Source organism: Micromys minutus (assembly GCF_963924665.1).
Source record: "Micromys minutus genome assembly, chromosome: 25".
NCBI lineage: Eukaryota > Metazoa > Chordata > Mammalia > Rodentia > Muridae > Micromys > Micromys minutus.
The window spans coordinates 31236707-31258246 of record NC_137960.1 but is presented as its reverse complement, the minus strand read 5'-3'; the positions used below and the strand labels follow the sequence as shown (position 1 = coordinate 31258246).

Below are 21540 nucleotides of genomic sequence, written 5' to 3'. Positions count from 1 at the left end.
TTTGGAGTTTGCAAATTTGGGCCAGGTCCCAGAGGGGCTCTGTCCAGAGAAGAGGGTTTCGGCTTTTCGGCTAAGAAAACTGAAATGCTCTGCGCCAGGCCTGGAAGGCAGGGCTCGGGAAGTATCTGAAATGAAGAATTTGCAAAGGAAATAACCAGAATCTGCAGTAAATGCCCTCAGTGCCTTAAGCAGGCACATTCCAGATCCAGCTGTGTCTGCAACTCATTTCGCCCCTTTCCAGTCGCTCCCAGGCGTCCTCCCTTTGCCAGCGCTCCTCACTTTTAGGCTGGTCTTGTTTCTGTGCAAAACCAGACTGCGCACACGCACACAATGAGTTTAAACATTCCGAGATGGCCATTACTTTGTTATTTGTAACACACAGGGGTTTTAACTGTCCTTTGGCCGCTTAACTCCCAGAACAAATATTTTAAACAACAACTCCAGGTGGCAGTTTTAGGTGTGACACTTGTTTTCCACCCCACATCCTCCATTATTATCAGGTCCGCTGGGGTCTTCTAGAGTGGTAGCCTGGAACTATCATGCCTTGGGGAACCAGCCAGCAGGAAGCCGGTGCTTGGCTGGGTTCTTCACTTCCCATTGCTACTCCCCCCCCACCTCCCTCCTAGACACCAAATAGGTTTTAGTTTGACTTAACAAAGAGAGAGCTTGGGCGACTGTTTCCCCACTGACATGGCCTCCATTTTGAATCTATCTGGAAAAGCCCAAGTGTCTCTTCACCTTACCCCAGGATAGGCACCTGTCTCTTCCTGTTCCTTTGTTTTTGTGTTGTTGTTGTTTTCTCCTAGCACTATGAGCAAGGAAACTGCTTTGTGACCTTCATGTTTGTCCTGGTTTCTTTGCTCTCTTCACCCAGCTTCCTGCAGTTCTTCCTTAAAGCTCTGAGGTTCAGGGGTTCTTCACTCCCCTCTCCATTGGCACCCCTTCCTATAGTATGATTTTTCCCCTCACTGGGCTCCACACAGGCTCCACAAGGTTTTGCCTGAATTTGTTCAACCCACAGACACCGGAAGATTGATTGTGTGCCACAGGGGGAAAAAAGCCCTGCCCTCCTGATAACTCCATTCTTAGATGTGTCCGGATTTTAATGGTACTGTGGAGTGTCTGGGGATGTGGACATTTCAAAGAAAAACAAGACAGGGAGCGAGGAGGCCTCCTTCCAAAACTGGAGTGGACCCAGCTAGAGAATGCCCAGCAACAAGTGTCTTTTGGGCAAGGACAGGAAGAATGACAATGATGGCAACTCTCTGGTTGGTCCCATGTTTCTAAAATAACGCAAATCCCCCAATCTATCATTTCTTCTTCCTTGTCTCCTTTTGAAAAACTTTACACCATTGGCTGTGATTTGAATAAGGTCCTGACTCTGCCTTTTCTCTCATAACGCCAAAGCCTCTGGAAGGATCTAACCTAGCTCTTGTCACCTGTACTCTGCCCCCTGTGGTCCCAGCCGGCCTCTGGCCTAGGCCACCTCCTGGGCTCCCAACTTGTGTTTCCTACTCCCAACTAGACACATTTAAGACAAGAATGTATTATCTCCCTTTCCTGACTTCTATTAACACAACATCTGGATTTTCAACTGGGGAGATGAGAGGGACTCACATCAAAATCTCAATTTCTCAGAGTTTTCAGCCTCGGTAATGGTGCTGTCTTCGGCTTAATATTTCCACTGCAATCAGAAAATCAACCTTGCCTTTTCTGTTTGTTAGCATACAATTTGCATTCAGGATCATCATTAAATTAGACTCAGACCTGACTTTAGTGTGCGCTACATGGGCTCCTCATCCTGACTCCTGTAAGTCACTCTGCTAGGAAAAGGGATCATAAAAATACATTATTCTCTTGGTTAAAACAGCCTGTTGGAATCACAGTGTCTGCAGGCACAATTGCAGGGTCTCATTGACATTCCAAACTCTTAAAGCACGCCACTGAGTATGTATGCACGCAGCCCTATTGCAAACCAGTTTTACCAGCCCTTTATCACACCACATCGACCCACCCCTCAGTCCTTGACTTCACTGCCTCATTATTTCTGCTTGAGGTGCCCTTCTCTTTAGACCCTCTTTCAAGAGTCTGCTGAAACCCCAAAGCTAGGCCTCTGTAATACTTAGTTTCTGGCTCTCTTGCCTGTTTAGCATTATCTACTTAATTGTGTGGTCAATGCATTAATTAATGCTCCCTGAGAGCAGTCTGAGTTATCCTAGCCTAGGTCTCCATTGCCTTATTCACAGAGATGAGGGGGTAGGGACAGTTTAAGAAGTTTCTTTGCAAAGAGCCTCCCAGCTTGATGCATCTGTGTAAACATATACAAACACACACACTGTAATGCTGCTTTACAGATTGGCTGCTCAGAAAAGCCTCCCATCTCCTAAATGCCCCCTCTTCTGAGTTTTTCCAGAGCCTTCACCAGCTTGCTTCTGTCTATAACTTCAAATTGCCAGTCCTCCCATGCCAACCAGTGTCTGTTGTTCTGGATCTCTATGGAACCCTTCAATACAGACACAGGTTCTTACAGGAACCACTGTCCTCAGGGCTGGACCCATTTCCTGTTGAAGGCTGAGCTTCCATACCCAGAGCTTTTGTGTGCATCTGCCACAGATTTATTTTTCCATTTCTGGGCATAAGCCTTAATCATAGCCCCACTCTGAACTTTCAGTGCTGAATACAGACCTGGAGGGTTCAAAAGAGGAGATACTTGCTGTTCTCTGCCCCGCTTCTGGAGAGTCTGCCCCAGTGTCTTCTTTCTGTACTGACTGTTTTCCTCCCTTCATTTCTTCAGATCTCTCACTCTATTTCTGCCTCCCCAGACTCTGGATGGCTTCATCTTCGTGGTGGCCCCAGATGGGAAGATCATGTACATTTCAGAGACAGCTTCAGTTCACCTGGGCCTTTCTCAGGTAGGTGAGTGGTTCACCAGTCCAGCCTGCACTGTTCACAGCTGGAATAGTGGGTGAGGGCTTCCCCAATCACTTTATATTTGCACTTGGGCACTGAAAACATCTTAGGTGCCAGACAGGGTGACTCAATAGCCCCACTCCTGGACTGTCCTCATCCTTTTGTTTGTAGACTCAAACAATCACATCCTTTTGGAATTCTTACCATAAGCCAGGCATGGTGGGAGGAGTTTACCAGACCTTACAAGGCATGTGACTCTTATGACCATTGCTCTCATCACTACTGATATTTGTGATTATTTTTTTTTAGGTAAGGAAACTGAGAGACAGATAAGATGCAACAGGTAGCAAGTAACAGAACCTATTCCTTCTTTATGGTCCCACTGACCCCTAGATGCAAGTTTTCAGCTTCTTTCAGGGGCTTTGTTCCACTACAGAGACAGTGACTCTCTCCTCTTTACAGGTAGAGCTGACTGGGAACAGCATCTATGAATATATCCATCCGGCTGACCATGACGAGATGACAGCGGTGCTTACAGCCCATCAGCCCTACCACTCTCACTTTGTCCAGGGTAAGGCAGATAGGCCTTAAGCTTTTGCTCCATCCGCCAGTCAGCTTGGGGGTTTTCCCTGATGTAGCTTTCGCTGGGACTGTTGCTTGGGGGCTGCCCCTCTCTCCTCCTGAGCCTTCCTCTTCTTTCTCACAGAGTACGAGATCGAACGCTCCTTCTTTCTAAGGATGAAGTGTGTTTTGGCCAAGCGGAATGCTGGCCTCACCTGCGGTGGCTACAAGGTGTGTGGTCCAGGCTGAAGGTGCACTCTGAGGGTGGCTAGGCAGGACTAGGCTTCTGGGGCTCGAAAGGCTGGCTCCTGGCCCAGGGACCACACTTGTGTGTCCAAGACTTCGCGTAGTGAGGCCCTCGAAGATTCACTATGGTCTTTAAGCTTTGTGGGAGCCTGGGGGACACTTAAAACACCAAGTTTCTGCCAGATCGGGAAAGTTTTCGAACCCCTCAGTCATTTAGCTCCCGCAGAAGTTCAGAGCCAAAGCCTTTCCTGCAAGCTGGGGTTCTTTAGTCGAACGCCAGTATCATTGGAGAGCCAGATCCCTACCGTGATTCACCTGTGGTAGTTTGGTGGGAGCCACCCGCTTGAATCTTTGTCTTTATTTTCTTTCTTTACAAGTTTCCACGTGACTTCACCAAGGCGGTGGTGCAGTCAATTTTTGGGGAGGGAGCACCTAAGCATTTGTGGCCAGAAGCTTACGGGTGTTTCTACCCCCCCATCTCTTGTCTCTCTCCCCCCAACACAGGTCATTCACTGTAGCGGCTACCTGAAGATCCGCCAATACAGCCTGGATATGTCTCCCTTTGATGGGTGCTACCAAAATGTGGGCTTGGTGGCTGTGGGTCACTCCCTGCCTCCGAGCGCTGTTACAGAGATCAAACTACACAGCAACATGTTCATGTTCCGAGCCAGTCTGGACATGAAGCTTATTTTCCTGGACTCCAGGTGAGGGAGAGCTGCTTCTTGATCTTAGTAGCCCATTTCTCCCTCCCCCCCCCACCCCCCCCCCCGTGGGACACCTAACCAGGTTTGGAGAGATGGGGGCAGGGATCCAGGTAAAGAGCGGTGGAAAGTCCTGCATTCATTCCTAGGGTGTTTTCCCCCCTCCAGGGTGGCAGAGCTGACTGGGTATGAACCTCAGGACTTGATTGAGAAGACCCTGTACCATCACGTGCATGGCTGTGACACCTTCCACCTGCGCTGTGCACATCACTTACGTAAGGACCCACACTATTCTCAACAGAGCAGCACGGGACTGAAGTCCCAGCAGACTGCGGGTAGTTCTCCCTAGAAGGGTGGAGGGGCTAGCAGCGCAGAGACTCCGAAAAGGACTGCTCTGTCCCTGTCTATTTCCGACTTAATGGAACTGCTAATACTCATGGAGACAGGGGCGAGGGGGGTGTTCCCCTAGCGGGGTTTGATTCCTCACCTGCAAACATCGCCAAAGATGAGAACTGTTTAAACAACCGGGGCTAAGTTTCTCATGCGCATTAACTCACCTGGCTTTTCTCTCCCAGGGCTGGATTTCTGCAGTAGGAAAAGCCAGTCTTGGAAAACCCTTAACTTTCAGCGTCCCCCCCCCCACCCCTTTGCTGGTGTGGAAAACTGGGGCACCAGGGAGGGACCATACCAACAGTTAGCATAAAATAGGTATCCGATTAACCAGTCAATCAACTGATTGGGAATTTGCCTGTGACCCCTCCCTCCTGCACCGGCGCAGTTAATACGGCCCAGAATGGGTTCGCACGAACCACCTAGCCCCTGGGGCGTGTCGGTACAGGCCAGTTCATCATCGTCTGCCTCTGTCTTCCAGTGCTGGTGAAGGGACAAGTGACCACCAAATACTACAGGTTCTTGGCGAAGCACGGCGGCTGGGTCTGGGTACAGAGTTACGCCACCATCGTACACAACAGCCGGTCCTCCAGGCCACACTGCATCGTCAGCGTCAACTACGTCCTCACGTGAGTGCCATAAGTGCCGGCCCGGGACTACCTTCTCTGACAGAGTGTGCTTTGTGTGCATGCGCGGTTTGTTCTGCACAGCCGCAGGTCAAGGACTTTGAAGTTCCCCTTCGTTGTTTTCTAGGGAAAGATTTAGGAGCGCCCCCCCGCACCCCTCCCCCCCCCCCCGCTCGCCCCAATACTGTCCATATTTGCTTTCTTTTTTTCTCTTAACCTTTTCAAGCGAACCCTGTATTAAACAAAATTTAATGCGACAGAAAGAAAAGAGAGGGAGACAGGAAAGGATCCGACGTACGGAGCCATTTACTGTTAACAAACTGGACATCTGTTTCACTTTTTCAGATCTGGGGTTTGAAGTTCTTAATTTTAAACAGTCTCCAATCAAAGTTAGAATTCCGAGAGAGTATTTTCCCCTTTGAACCACAAAGGGGGGCCCGAGTGACCAAGAGAGTCTTAACTTTAACTCTTAGTAAGCAAAGGCTATGGGTTAAGCTACAAGAATTTGTGAGTGCATCCTCATTGGATCTGACAGACAGGGCAGCTGCTGCGGCTGCATTGGACCCTTGTTCTCGACAGAGCCATGCCTCGCAGCTGATCACGTGGTCTGCTGAAGACAGCATATTCTGTACAGTGTTTGTGAAAGCCAAGTTGCATAGGGTTGAAATCTTTATAAAGACATCTTTTGTGTGTACAGCTTATTTTTTTAGGGGCTTGAAAACTTGTGATTTAATGGGACCTCGGAAATTCTTTACTTTGGAAGCACTGATACACCGGACACTTAGCAGAAATGCCATCTTAGAATGCCAAACATTAGGAAGCTGGTTAAAGGATGCTCTTTGGAATAGAATAGGATAGATGTGACGAGGATTCATTCCGTATTGCTTTAAATTGTTAAATAAAAATACAGTTGCTGGAAATATACTTAACAATAACCCTCAGTGCTTTGTTTAAGAAGAAAATCTAATTTGGCAAATGAATTTGGTTTAAGTAAGTATTGCTTATTTAAGAATAATAGCTGAGGGGCTAGAGAGATGGCTCAGCAGTTAAGAGCACTGGCTGCTCTTCCAGGGGTCCTGAGTTCAATTCCCAGCAACCACATGGTGGCTCACAACCATCTGTAATGGGATTATTGCCCTCTTCTGGTGTGTCTGAAGACAATGACAGTGTACTTGCATACATAAACAAATAAATCTTTTAAAAATAATAGATGAAAAAAAATAGATGGCTACTTAGTATAGTTTAATTATTCACTTTTTAGTAAATCATGTTAAAAGCAACATTTGATGGTTGCAATAGCAAAAGGGTAGTGTATTTTAATACACAGTAAAACATCTATCTACTGTCCACAGTTTTTATATTATTAAAATAAACATAGAAATTGGCAAGGCATAATTTATAAGGTGAAGCAAAGGGTGAAAAATGTTGGCTTACCATGGAAAGAGAAAAGAACCTTTTAAAGAAAGTGTTTTGTTTGTATGTCTGAGACATCACAAGTATATTATATAATGCCTGTTCTCTGGGGGTGCCTGTGGCCATTACTCATTCTTTATCAAACAGCAGGGTATATAGCCACACAGACCCCTATCCAAATACAAGTTCTACCTCCTAATGGGTAAACCTAATTTGTAAGGAGCCATTTTGAAATGTTCTGTTTTGTTTTCCAGTGGGTAAGTGTTCTCTTCTTTTCCATTGTCTACGTCATTCTCTACTTCTCAAGAGCTGTAGAATTAGACCCTCAATTTTATGTCTGATTAAAAGGATGTAATGAGCAGAAATACATGACTTCTGGAAGGAAGACTAGTGTGACACACATTTGCTGAACATTTTTTTTTATTTACCTCAACTGAAGCTAGAAGGGAGCACACAGAAGTGTGTATGCACAGGCACCCAAGATGAAAAGCTGAAGTTGGTTACTCCTTTTAAAATATGAGTCTCAGCTACAATTCCTGGTATAAAAACCCTCAGAACAGTTTTTGTAGGTGCAAATGGAGAGAAACTGCTTCAGAAGAAATGTCATCAGTTGGCTCTGTGTGTGCTGACAGAATTTCAGTACCAAACAGGTTGCCGTTTATTTGATGTGCATATCACACATCTGCCTGGAAGTTTTACATTGTCTTAGCAAATTACATAGATGGCTATTGATTCTTTATGATAGTGAATCCCCGCATTTGCTCTTAGGGCTACTTCTCCTTGCAGCCAGAGATCGGTAAAGTGAATCCCTTCCAAACACACTACCTCAAAGTGCCCTTAAACATTAAGCAAGCTCTGAAAGAACTTGACACTCCAGATGTTTTCCAAATGTAAACATTTATATAGTGTACACTTTGAAGTGATTTCCATGACATGAAAGTAGAGGAAAAAAATCTAAGTAACCAGTGATCAAATGAGAATGTGACATTTAGTGGAAGCTATGTTCGTGAGAAGTTTCTTTTTCCTATTTCCCGATGGCAAATGTATTGTTAAAATATACTTAAGAGAACCAGTCATCATTATTGAGTAAAGTAACCCATGAACAGAGACCTCCCTGTCCTCACTTTAATAAGCACCTGCAGTAGTGCTCATAGGACAGGGTGAATGGTTGTAGACAAAGGTACTGTATACCTTTTGCCTTACTGGCTTCTCTATGAACAGTGTAATTTGCAGATCTGGAGAGAGAGATGAGCAAACATCATAGCTACAAATATTCTTGGTTTCTCTAGTGCTTGAGGTTCAGTGGAACAACAACATTGTTTTATAACATCACCCCATGATAAGACAAGACCACAATTAGTTTATGATTTTTCTGATACTGCATAATCTGAGAGAGTTCTCTGCCACATAAACACCTTATGTAATGAGTGCTCACAGCTTTAAAATATGTGCGAAGTTCCAGAGAAACTCTGTTCTTCATATTAGGAGGAGGGTAGATAAATTGAGAAAGTAACTAGCCACAGTGACTTCTGGGGAGGGGCCTGGAGGGGTAAAGTACAAAAAGGAAGAGCATCGTATGAAGACTCGAGTCTGGGATTTATACGTACTTCAGTTTAATTGGTACTAGCAATTCCTCATAGCTAGTTCGGATGGCAAACATTAGTATTTAATGCGAAGAAAATCAAAAATGTGAAACTCCCAATAAACTATGGAAAGTAATCTAAAGGAAAAATGAAAAGATTCTGGTTCTCTTTATAATTACGAACTTTGTATGTTTTAAAATTCAAAAACATTCTTCTACTTTTAGGATAAATCTTAAAACATCACAACAACTTCTCCAGACAGATGGTAAAACAATAGTACACTGTTGACACTTGCTGTTCTCTGTGTTTCTCTATGACTGTACGCCATTGATTTTGTATGTCTGCATTTCCTACTAATATAAGTTCACATAAAGTTGCAGACATTGTGGTTATTACATCCTTCCATGCCCTGCATACCTACTGTACCACCTATGACGGCACTTTTCTAGTATTTGGAATTACTGCCTATTGAAGCTAGTGAAAGTACAGGTTAGCATTGGTTTGTATGGGTCATTAAAGTCAGTCTGCCACTAATATTTTCTTAGTGTTCACTGATATATGACTGATAGAGAGGTAGTATTTTCAGTGTTTTGTGGTGGCTTCTGTAGCCCCAAAGGATAGAATATTTTAAACCCAATTTCTAATAAGAATAATAGACTAATAAATACTATTCTGATATCATGCCTGGTAAGTAAAAGAAAAATTCAGTTGTGAATGATCTGACAGATTTAATATTTTCAGCACCCTCCGTTTTTGCTGGCAAAGGTACAGGTAAAAACACCGCTTGTTTACTAAATTTAGAGTTCTTTTTTTTTTTTTTTTTTTTAGTGGAAATCTCAAGTAGTGTTGTTGAGTAATTTATAGATCACATAGAAGGAAATAGGTCTTAACATAAAAACTTCCATCTTTTGTTACTAAAAACAACAAATGGAGACAATCTAGATTAGTGGCTATCTACTAAACATTCCTTTGACCTGGTAGAAAAGTTGGGTTATGCTGAAGGAGAGATACTTCATGTCGGAGAAAAATGTGCTCCACATTGTTGTTAACGTTGCTCTCAAGCTTGTTGTTCTTGTTTGCACAATGTTCTCAGTTAAATGTTGTGAGAAGCCTCATAATTTTCATAATTAAAAAGGATTTTAAAATGCTAACATATGAATAGAAAACTTTATAGAGCCTTGATTTAACCAGCGAATGTTAAAAAAAAAAAACTCTCAAATTCATTTGTTCTTTCAGATAGTTCAATGGTGCTGAATTAATTTCAGAAGTGTTACTATTTAAATTTGTTTACATTTATTTAAGGACAAGTGATATTTCTATTGATCATACAATTTAGGAAATAACTTTTCAAACTTGGTAAACAATATAATCATCAAATATTGCTCCTCTTTGATGTTGCCAGATGAAGGAAGACATTGCTGACTTACTGACCTTCAGTAAATATCAAAGAGTTTCCTCTTATGCCTCAGATTTATGGAGTACTTACAGATTTAACCTTTTTGATGGTTCAAAATAGTAGATATACACTCATGCACATCCACAAAATAGATTCCACTGTTAATTGTATTTAATATCTATCGCAATGATATTGAATATCAAAGTTGTTCACAGATGACTCTTTACGGACTTAAACAATCAGAGAAACAGATTGAAGCTACATTGGTATTAATAATAATTTATAACTACCAAAACATTCTATTAAAAAGGAGACCTGAAAACACACCAGAGCTGTGAAACCAAGTCTTCCTTTTATGTACTCATTTTTCTCTTTACCTTCATAAAATGTTCTATTATATACCTTAATTAAAATCATCTTTTTTGTTGTGGCTGAGTTTTTTTCAGTTGTTGTTTTGTTTTATTCCTGAGAATGAGGTTTCTTTGTGCACCTCTGGCTGTCCTGGAGCTCACTGTGTAAACCAAACTCTCCTTTTTATCTTTCTTCTTTTAAAGATTTACTTATTTTATTTATATGAGTACACTGTCAACTGTCTTCAGACACATCAGAAAAAGGCATCGGATCCCATTACAGATGGTTGTGAGCCACCATGTGGTTGCTGGGATTTGAACTCAGGACCTCTGGAAGGGCAGCCAGTGCTCTTAACCACTGAGCCATCTTTCCTCCAGCCCCCATGCACTCCTTGAACTTGGAGATCTACCCACCTCTGCCTCCAGAGTGCTGGGATTAGTGGGTGCTGCGCCACACCTAGATATTTGCTTTTTGACCTTTAAAAGGTCTTATTGAGTAGCTCTCAAACACCCAATCGGTCTATTTCAACTTCCTGAATGAATATTAACGTGATCCCAGCCATCTTTGCTTTGAACTCACCTTTTGTGAACTTGTGTGATGTTAGTTGCTTGATTTGAGTTCTGTGTAGTGATTGAACCAGAGATTTCACTTCTCATTTGCTGAGTGAGGAAACTGAGGCTCATATATGACAAGTGATGCAACTGGAGATGTTTTTTAGTCTTTAAAATTATTACTACTATTATATTAGCATCCACCACGTGTATGCAGTGCTCTTGCGGGCCAGAGGAGGGCGCTGCTTTCCGTGGGACTGGAGTTACAGCAGCTCGTAAACTGCTACAAACTGAGTGTTGGGAATCATACTCAGTTCATCTGGAAGAACACCCATGGCGTTGCTCCAGCTCTCAAAACCAAGAACTAAAAAAAAAAAATCCCATTCTTTGACGTTTTTAAAATCATATTCATCCCCATTTCCCCAGCTCTCCATGTCTACCCTCTCTCCCTTCACTTCCCTATCTACTGAATATCAAGGTTTTATCTGTTGTCTAAAAAAGAACCAAAACAAAGAAAACCTGAGCCCAATTTGTGTTACCCAACTGTCACAATTCTAAAGAAAACTGACTGTTTCTCTCCCAGAAGCATTTTTTATTAAATGCCAATAGTTCCTACACTAGTGTGGGATTAGATGCTTCCTTCGGTCCACACATGCTGGGGTTTTATCTGGCTTGAGCTTGTGCGGTTTTTGTGCATGCCGTCACAACTGTCCTGCATTCCTATGTGGAAATGCCTGGTTGTGTCTGGAAAACACTGTTTCCTTGAAGTTATCCACCATCTTTGGCTCTTAACAATCTTTCAGTCCTATTTTCTGAAAAGATCCCTGAGCCTTGTGGGAATACATATGTCCCACTTAGGGTTGAATGCGCTACAATCTTAGGGTTTCTGCGTTAACTGTCACCCACTACAAGAAGAAACTTCTCAGATAAGGTTGAGAAATGCTCTGATTTGTGGGTAAAGCAGTAAGTAGTCAGAAGTCATTTTAATAGTAAGCCTATTTAGCAGAATAATACTATAAGGTTTTCCCCTAGGGCTTATGACTTATCTTGCCAAAGGTTCTTGGCTTCTATAACAGTGACAGATAAGGGTTCCATCTCTTGGAGTAAACCATAGATTCAATTAGAAAGCAGTTGGTTATTCCCATGACATCTGTGCCACGATTGCACTAGTTGGATTATCTTATCAGACCAGTCATTATTGTAGCTCTCAGAGCTCTTAACTAGACGAGCTATTACCTCAAATATTTACTCTTCTCCTTTGTGATGGCACCATTACAAATCCTTAAAGAGATTTTGAAATGTCAAAGGTATTGTTGTTAACTGACTATGCTATCATATGATCGAACATCAGAATTTATTATTCCTATCTAATTGTAACTTTATGCCCATAGAATAATCTGTATGAATTCCTCTTTTTCACCTGAAGCTAGAATTAAAGGGTCTGTGCCATTCACAGCATCTGTTCTGGCTGGTTGTGTGTGTCAACTTTACACAAGCTGTAGTTATCACAGAGAAAGGAGCCTCTTTTGAGGAAATGACTCCATGAGATCCAGCTGTAAAGCATTTTCTTAATTAGTGATCAAGGTGGGAGGGCCCAGCCCATTGTGGGTGGTGCCATCCCTGGGCTGGTAGACCTGGGTTCTATAAGAAAGCAGGCTGAGCAAGCCAAGAAAAGCAATCCACTAAGCAACATCCCTCCATTGCCTCTGCACCAGCTCCTGTCTCCATGTTCATGCTCCGTGTGAATTCATGTGAATTCATGATGGAAAATTAAAAATCTGCCTTGACATCACGATTTTAGAACTGTCTGTTCAGACATTGATATTTTGCTTCAAAAGCATAGTGATCACACTTTATCAGACATAGTTAATTAACAACATATAATTTTCTCTTTAAGCTTTAATAAAGACATTTACAATATTATTGTAATAATGTAGGTCTAATAGTTTTTTCAGATTTCTTGATTACAGAGATGTTATTGCTGCTACTTATTTCATTTCTGCTACAAGGTTTTACATTTATGATTTTGCAAAACAAAAGCAGTAAATCAGATGTTAGAGAATTGGTAAAACAAGCCATCCTGTTTATCAGATCCTATACAAATTGCCTTTTGTGTTGGAGTATTTCCTGATTTTGTGTGTGTGTGTGTGTGTGTGTGTGTGTGTGTGTGTGTGTTGTGTTCTCATTTGTTCCTTTGAGAGGAATGGAGATGATTTAGTGACAGCAGTTGTTCCTTGTGATCCTACCTGTCTGCTGGGCACTTCCAAGCATTCCTTCCGTTTCTGTGCTATCCTCTGATCTCTTGGAACTGCCTGTTTCCTCCTTTCCTTCTGAGTTCACTGCTCCCATTATTGCTGCTGTGATGTAAAGGGTATAGACACACAGGATCTTCCCTTCTTTTCTGGATGATGACTTCTCTGTTACCCATTGGATGATATCCAGCTCTTCTCTCCTCTGGCTTTCTTGTCTTTTGACAGGAAGGGGTTCTAATCTTTGAGTCATATAATAGGAAATCATGGACCATTGCCTTATTTGGAGACTGTGACATGCAAACGTGGTTCAGAATTCAAAAGGGGCTTTATTTCAATTATAGGGAAACATGGCTCTGACTATGTAACTGGAGCTGGGGATACAAATCTGCAGTCACAGCTAACCTAGAGGTGCAGGCCAGAATGAGTTCAAGGCCTGTCTTGGCTACAGGATGAGTTCAAGTTCAGCCCTGATAACTTAGAGATAACTTTTGAGGTAATCGTACCTCAAAATAAAACAGTAGAGTGCTTGCTGAGCGTGCCTGAGGCCCAGGTTCAACCCTCAGTGTGTAGCTATGCATGCATACCTTAATAACTTATTAAAAGGCACTGCTGCTGTTCCTACTGTTTCTCTCTGTACTTTTCTCCCGCTGGCATATGATATTTGATGTCTTTCCAGATAAGCAGGTGGTGATAGAAAACTCACTGGGTAAAAGTGCTGTCTGTGTTTATGTTATTATACAAAGGTGGAGTGGCTGGGGTTCAAGTGAAAGGTGGGAATCCCTGTAATGAACAACCTGCACATCTCTCTCCCCCGTGTGTTGTGCATTTAGAGGTCCAAGAATCTGGAAAGGAAAGGGATTGTCAATGGTGATGACAAAGCTGAGAGTGATGATAGGGGACTTATTTTTGTAGGACACTGTCTGGCTCTTCAGTTTTTAAGTCCTTAAAGCCACAAATCTGGGTATTTATAAACGTTCCCATTCTACACATCCCCTTAACCGTACACTATAAAGGTTGTACCCCATGTATGTGACTTTCACCATTCCTTTAGGCTCACCAGTTGTTGCTCTGCCCTCATGTATGCTACAGGCAGGAAAGATACCTGCTTGGGGAGAGGGGACAGAATTTACTCAGTACCCGGTTTGTGCTAAGAGTCTGAGAGTACTGGTAGAGGTAACTTTCCCAGAGAAAAAGAACATTTAGAGGAACAGAGCTTTTACAAGGTCTCTCATTCAATTGGAACCAGTGCCTTGTTAGTGACTGTAACCCACTCACGTTAGTTACGATAATTTCAAGTACGTAGAACATAAATTATTTGCCTATTTGATGGTATTCGGTGGGGCTGTTTGCCCTCTCTGTTCTACATGGCCTGTATAGCAAGAAACAAAATTCTGGGCTTCACTTAAGCCCAAGCAATCTACAGTTGACTTAGCCAAACGGAAGAGACCAGCCAGTTTGAAATGGAGCTAGGAACACTTGCACCGTTTGCGGAGGTGAGAGTAGGGCTCCAGGGAAAGGGATGGGTTTTAAAGGGCTGGAAACAGAGTTAGGCTCTTTTGACCTGGGCCAGTACCACCTGCCCATTTGCAGCATAGCTTTTTTTTCTCAGTAAGTATTTGGAAATAAGATGCAAGCTGTTTATTTTACTGCTGGAAGTGAGCTTTTCCTGCTATTCTTTGCTCCGAACTGTTTTGCTGAAGCTGGGCCTCGGCTCTCAGAGTTGGAAGCTGTTCTTCTCAAGGATCCTGTTTCTTCCAAATTCTTGGCGACGCACTTTCCAACATGGATTTAGTAATCATTTTTTTGGACCCATGCACAGAAGGTAGGCTTGAAAGTCTGAGATGTCAGTATTCTAAATCAGATGTAAATATTATTGAAAGGAATAGTGCGGCCATGGATGGTAGTTTTATACTGAAACTACTTGTCAGAAGGAAAAGGTGAGGTGTCTCTTAGGACAGAGAAGTACAAGGTTGGTGTGTGACTGGATCTGGATTTGTAGGGCTGCATTTGCCTCTCCAATTCTGTCCTTATGAGACTATGCCGCAGTCTAACCCCTAGGCTTCTTATTAGGATGTTTCAAACTCTGGAAATTCCTGACAAGGCATTTGAAAAACGGGTTATAAAATGAGCTATCATTTCTGATTATCATACAAGATAGCACGGTAGCCCAGAGTCTAGTGATTATCCCCAGTGCTGCCCCTCACCAGCTCTGCGAGCTGGCAAATTGCTCGTCTCTACGTTTTGCATTTTTAATATGTAAAATGTGGGTAATTTATCTTCTAGAGTCATCCTGACTATTAAATGAAATAATGTGTGCACATATTGGCAATTGTGCTCGATTCAAAGTAACACTGAGAAAGTGTCTATTGGTAGGGTGTTTATTTTAGTGAAATAAAAAGTATTATTATTATTATTTTTAGCATACTAGCAAACCTCAAATACCCCTGTCTCTGGTCTTTGAAAGAAGAAAGCATGAGCTTTAGGAAGGCAGGGGTTTTCTTAAGAATAATAGATCAGTAGTCATCTTGATTCGTTGTTAGGTTCTTCAGCTGCTTAGAGGTATTTATAAATGACAAGTTATAAAACATAAAAGATTTTTGTGCACCTGGTAAATGGCAGGCCTAATGCCAAGTCTGAGGGACACACAAAGGAGTGGCAAATGACTTTGGGGGTTGGGTTTGGAAAGGACAAGTGTAAGAAGAAGTTGTTCTTACCTCACTTACCCATTGACTGCTGCTGAGAAGGTGGTTTTCTGCAAGGAAAGAAGAGAACCAAAGTGCCCAGGTTGGGTCACCCCTGATGAGCACCTGGGACAGTTGAGTCCTTCCAGACCAGGTGATGGGGAGGAAGAAGAGGTAATGGTAGGGATTGTGTGTGTGTGTGTGTGTGTGTGTGTGTGTGTGTGTATGAGAGAGAGGGGGGAGGGGGAGGAAAAGGGAAGGGGAGCGGGACGGATAACACTCAAAATTGCAGATTGCTACAGATACCCTGGTGACAAGCTAAGGAGTCCAATCCTACCTCTCACAGGGGCACTGTGGTCCAGTTGCATCTCATTACTTTGGGAAAAGAAAGCCACTGTACCTGAGTTGATTTTAGTCCTTCTGGTCTGTTAGGCTGATTTCTTTTTTCTTTTAAGTGGAATTTTTCACTATTTTGTGGTTGGTACCTTTTAGGATTATTAATCACGGGTGAATTTTTACATTGAAAAATCACTCTAGATTGTAGATTTGTTGCATTTTCAGAATACTGTCAATAATTTTAGGTTCTTGTAATTGTTTTCACTTTTCATTCTTTCTCTGCCCCCATCCCCTTTTGGACAGGATCTTTTTAAATAGCCCTGCCTGTGCTGGAACTTACTCTGTACCACATACTGCCCTCCACACTTAGATCTGCCTGCCTCTGCCTCTAGAGTGCTGGGATTAAAGGCATGTGACACCCTAAGTATCTGGTTTCTGTAATATTTAAAAAATTATTTTCTTTATAAGGGATGTTTTCTAGGCTGTGCTTCTGTCTCTGAGAATAGCTCTGTTAACTGCTATGCTCAGGAAGATTGAGAAGAAAAATGCACTCCTATTGTAGTCCATGACTGATGCAAGGGGCTCAGTGAGACCAGCTAACTCAGTCAGGGCTTCATAGCTAGCCATGGAAGTGTACTGCCCTAGACCCTGAACTGCATTGGATGGCATTTTTGGTACGCTTAAAAAAAAAAAAAAAAAAAAAAGCCAGCCATGTATTAGGGTGAGCAAAATGAAGTTGCTACTTCTACATTTAAAAGCTCAACTTTGGCTTTTTACGAAGTAACTGGTGATATCTTGCAGATATTTTGTCAAGGTCTATAGACTTATTAGTTCTTTTTAATTTAGGGTTTCTAGGAAGCGAGTCATTTGTATGATCTGGGATCTAGTCAGCTCCCATTCAACACAGTTACACCCCAGACCCAATCCAATCACCCCTTTACCAACTTAAATTTCAAAAGTAATGATCTTTAAAAAATAGCAGTTGATAACTGTCTCCCATTAAGTATCATTTTATGTAGAACATCTAAAATTTATCAGGATTCAGTGGTAGCCGCTGCCTTGGCCAGAAGGATATTTTTCCTTTGATTGATTGTAAATGGATAGAGCCCTCCAAAGGATCTTTCTTTCTTAGGGATTTCTTGTTCAAACAGAATTTGTTGTATCCACATTGGTAAAGCTGTGCTAATACAGACTTCTGGCCAGATATTGGAAATAGCCTCATTATACCGAACTGGATAGAATAAAGGTATCCATTAAAACAGGAATCTCTCAGTGTTTGTACTTTTAAACCCAGTCCCTTGCCACTTTCTATACCTCACCAATAATAGCATCATTCTTTGGCAATGCGTCCTCAGAGGGCGATGCTCTTGTGTGTCTCCTTCTGAGCACTGCTGACTGGAATCTGTGGCTTTTTGTGTCCAGGGACTGTGGCTTGCTGCTGTTTAGTTATTTTACTCTCTGGGTTTGTGGTGACTATAAGGTGTTCTGGTGACCAAAGGGTAAAAGCCCAGGATATTTACTTCCTTCAGATAACCATGCAGTTACTATTGCTGTTTAAATATGTGGCAGGTAAAGACCTTCCCCCTTCTCCCTCTGAAATATAATGATTCAACCTTCATTTTAAACTTTCCAAGCTGTTAGGAAACCCATGATGTTGGAAGTCAGAGTATTTAGCTGATTGGGGAAGTCATACCCCAGTTCTGCCAAAAGGAAGCTTTGATTATGTTGTTATGTTGTATTTGGGTTCTGGGCTCAATGGGGTTAGGGAGGGGGCACAAGAAGATAGGGGTGGAGAGGGAGTTGACTCTCCTCCTTCAATTAGGGGACTAGCAGAGATTGGAGCAGTGCTCTATTGTCAAAACTGATTGGAAACTGCGGGGAATATTAGAGACAACACAGGGCATTTTACAACTTAATTTCTTCTCTGTTACTGTGTTTTCTCAATTGACTCAATAGGAATTTTATTATCAAGAAATTTATGTCCTAAGAATCAGTTTAATTTCTGTTGTGATAGTTAAGAGGATGAGAGGGATGTTTTAGATTGAAGTTCTGTCTAAGGCAAGCTGGGAATGGTATAAATACTCAGCAAATATTTTCCCAGTGCCTGCTGCTTGCCAAGGTCTATGGTAGGGCTGTAGTGTGAAACTCTGAAGACTCAAGTTTCTAAGTGTCTATTATGGGTAGAACAGCGGAAGCTTGCAGAAATATTAGATACAGTGTGATAAAAGGAGAGAAAACAAGAACATCTAAGGTTTCACTTTGAGCACCGCGAACCATGTGGAATTAAGCAGTTTCTCAGGCATTGGCAGCAAAGCTAGTTGGGTATTGGGGGTTCCTAACGTGGAGGTGCCTGAAAAAGTCACATAGCTAGTACTGGTAGTGGAAAGTCTTAGTGAATGGAGATCATCCTGGGGTGGAATTTAAGGTCAGAGGGGAACAAGATTACCCGGAGACAGCAGAGAAGAGAAGCTCCTTGAAGGCAGAGCAGGAGCTTCGCAGAACAGCAGCTTGAGTGAAAAGGAAGAGCCTGGTTTTGAGAAAGTATCCCAGAGTTCCTTTCTAGGAAACTCCGTTTCCATCTTTCTGCAGTCCCTTTCATCTGATTGCTTTCTTTACTTTCCTTCTTCTTTCTTTTTTATTTTTTTTTAAATCCCAGATAACGACTGTTCTGGTTTCAAAGTATTCCCTCCCTCCCAGCATCAGCACCATTGGGAAACAAGTCAAAATGCACATTTCTGGATTGCATCCTAACTTGTAAATAAATGAGAAGTGGTGGAGTATGGTAGGTTGGTTTTTAACAAACCAATTAGGTGCTTTCTGAAGATTCCTGAAAGTTTGGAGGCTACTGTGTTCAGAGGAGGAGGCAAAAGCTGGATCAAACAAAATAGCAGTTGGGAAATACACAACCATCTCCTTCTGCGGCAAATATCTAAGGCTGAAGAAATAATGTATTTTAACTTTAGCCACATCTAGAACAAACATTGTCAAGGAAGCCTCTCAAATCTTGTAAATTATAATAGTCAGCTACCTATTTATCTATTGATTGCTGCATATTTTATGCAGCATTGTAATGGCTGTCTTCAACTAGACAAAATGAAAATAAGTCATTTCAGTGGGCAGCTCAAATTTTCTACCAATGAGCGAAACCTTTATTTAACACAAGATCCTGGCCAGACAATTTAAAATGATGCCTGAGGCACATATTTGATGAATTATAAATTTTATTCATAAAATACATCTCAAATTTATTTTAGCTGTTTAAATAATGGAGCTTAATGTATATTTAGTCAAGCATTACAGTAGTAAGGGCTTAAGGAGATTAGAAATAAATGAATCCAATTAAAGAACATGTCCCTGAGATTTGATATGTCATAGAAAGGACTGCACTGTTTGCACAGCTACTGTAAAGAAATCATTAATGATTAACTATCTAGAAGAGGGTTAATCAAGAGTAAATGTCATAAAAGAATGACATACTTTAAAATATTTAAGTAAAACAAACAACTTGCGCATCACAGCACAATGCACCATGCCATCCTTTCTGCTGTCTTTCCAGGAAAGTACAAAGTTAGAGGCTTTGTAAGACACAAACTCCAGTTTCGTAATATACAGAGCAGGGAGGACTTTCCAACAGTGCCATGCATGTGGCTTCTTCGTCTCCTCACAGGAAGTTGTGGGGCTAGAATTTGGGGACCTTGTAGCCTTGAATATGGAATCAAGCTACTCATGGTGATAGAAAGATTATGGTCTTTTGACTAGAGGTATTTTTCTTTTCTTTCCTGTTTCTGGAGCCAAAATAGTTGTGCTACTTTTGGGTGCTCTGCTGGAGCGTATTTTTAGGGTTTAGAACTAGATGAGAAAAGATTTCTGTTAGAATAAAGACTAAGCTAAATATAAGTGGTTAGGTGATGAGAATTGATAACCCAAACAAACTAACTCTCACTTCAAAGGGAGTAAGATATAGTTCATTCTGGAGCTAAATTTGAGTACCCATGACTCAGAAATACAGATATTCAGGTTGCTCAAAATTCTGCATTCCAGTATAGTAACAATTCCATGAAGTCTTACAGTAATAAAGAGAAAGTTTTTAAATACACACGGTAGGCAGATTACAGCAAACCAGAGGAATCTCAGCTAGAGGACATAAATGCTACCTTTATGGTCTTGTAGTTTGTGGAAACTAGGGTCTGTTTGTACATTCCAAAGGGCTTGTTAACCTAACAATTACTAATATTCAGGTCACATTCAGAGGTGGATAACAAGTTATTATTTGAGGATATTAAAGATGGGCTACTTGGTGCGAGATAATTTGGCTTTGGATTTGCAACATTCCAATTTCTCTGTATTATGTAAGTTCAAATTAGTTCATCAGTCTTGCAGAAGGCTCAGTGTAAGGTACATTTTTTCCCTAATAACTTTCATTCACATATTTCCATTGACCTCTCTAACATGGTTATATTTTATAATTTTATTTTTATTTTGGCCTCACATTCACTATCCTCCTGCCTCAGCCTTCCCAGTGTTGGAACTCTAGGCATATGTCACCATGCCTGGCTATTTTTTATGTTTGACTTATTTCTAGAGTCAATTAAATTAGAATCTAAGGGCTAAAGATATTGGTCAGTTGGCAGATTACTTGCCTAGCATGCCTGAAGTGTTGAGTTTGATCCCTGGTGCGGCATAAGCCAGTCATGGTGGTACATGCCTACAATCCGAGCACAGAGGAGGCAGAAGCATGAGGTCCAGAAGTTCAAGATCATCCTCACCCTGAGCTACATAGTGAGTTGAAGAAAAACTGTGTTACACAACACTGTGCTCTAAAAACAAAACAAAATGGAAAAAAAACCAGACAAACAAATAAATTTGCAGGTAAAGTAATGAAAGGGAAGTTTTTTTTTTAACTCTTAAAAGTCAATTCAAAATCTGTTAGATCCAAAATGTGAACTAAGTAAAGGTAAAGACCTATCTATCTATCTATCTATCTATCTATCTATCTATCTATCTATCTACCTACCTACCTACCTACCTACCTACCTACCTACCTACCTACCTACCTATCTATCTATCTATCTATCTATCTATCTATCTATCTATCTATCTATCTATTTATCTATCTATCTATCATCTATCTATCTATATATATCAGTATATTAGCATACATTTACAGCAAATTGTTCTGGTTAGTCTTTTCTCAACTTCCCACAAGCCAGGGTCTTCTGGGAAGACAGAACCTAACTGAGAGAATGCTTTTATCACATTGGTCTGTGAAGAAGTCTGCAGGGACATTTTCTGGAGTAATAATTAATGCGAAGGGCCTAGCCCACTGTGGGTGGTGCCATTCCCAGTAGATGGTCCTGGATTTTATAAGAAAGCGCAGTAAGCAGCCTTATTCCATTACCTCTGCTTCAGTCCCTGCCTCTCAGGTCTCCCTCTCGGGTCTGCCTTGAGTGCATGCCTTCCCAGTGTGATATGTAAGTGAAATTAACTGTTTCCCCCTAGTATCTTAGGGTTACTATGCTATGATGAAACACCATGACCAAAGG

At 41.7% G+C, this 21540-nt stretch overlaps 1 protein-coding gene across 1 annotated transcript in view; it reads left to right on the top strand.

The window, feature by feature from the left end:
* The window catches only part of SIM1 (SIM bHLH transcription factor 1), a gene marked incomplete at both ends in the record, with an annotated part of 83119 nt that overhangs the window by 9010 nt on the left and 52569 nt on the right, over positions 1-21540 (top strand). The window contains 6 exons of the mRNA XM_080938372.1: positions 2823-2912; positions 3373-3481; positions 3617-3702; positions 4222-4421; positions 4587-4693; positions 5290-5437. Coding sequence (XP_080794498.1) covers positions 2823-2912; positions 3373-3481; positions 3617-3702; positions 4222-4421; positions 4587-4693; positions 5290-5437 — 740 coding nt within the window. The remainder of the gene's footprint in view (positions 1-2822; positions 2913-3372; positions 3482-3616; positions 3703-4221; positions 4422-4586; positions 4694-5289; positions 5438-21540) is intronic.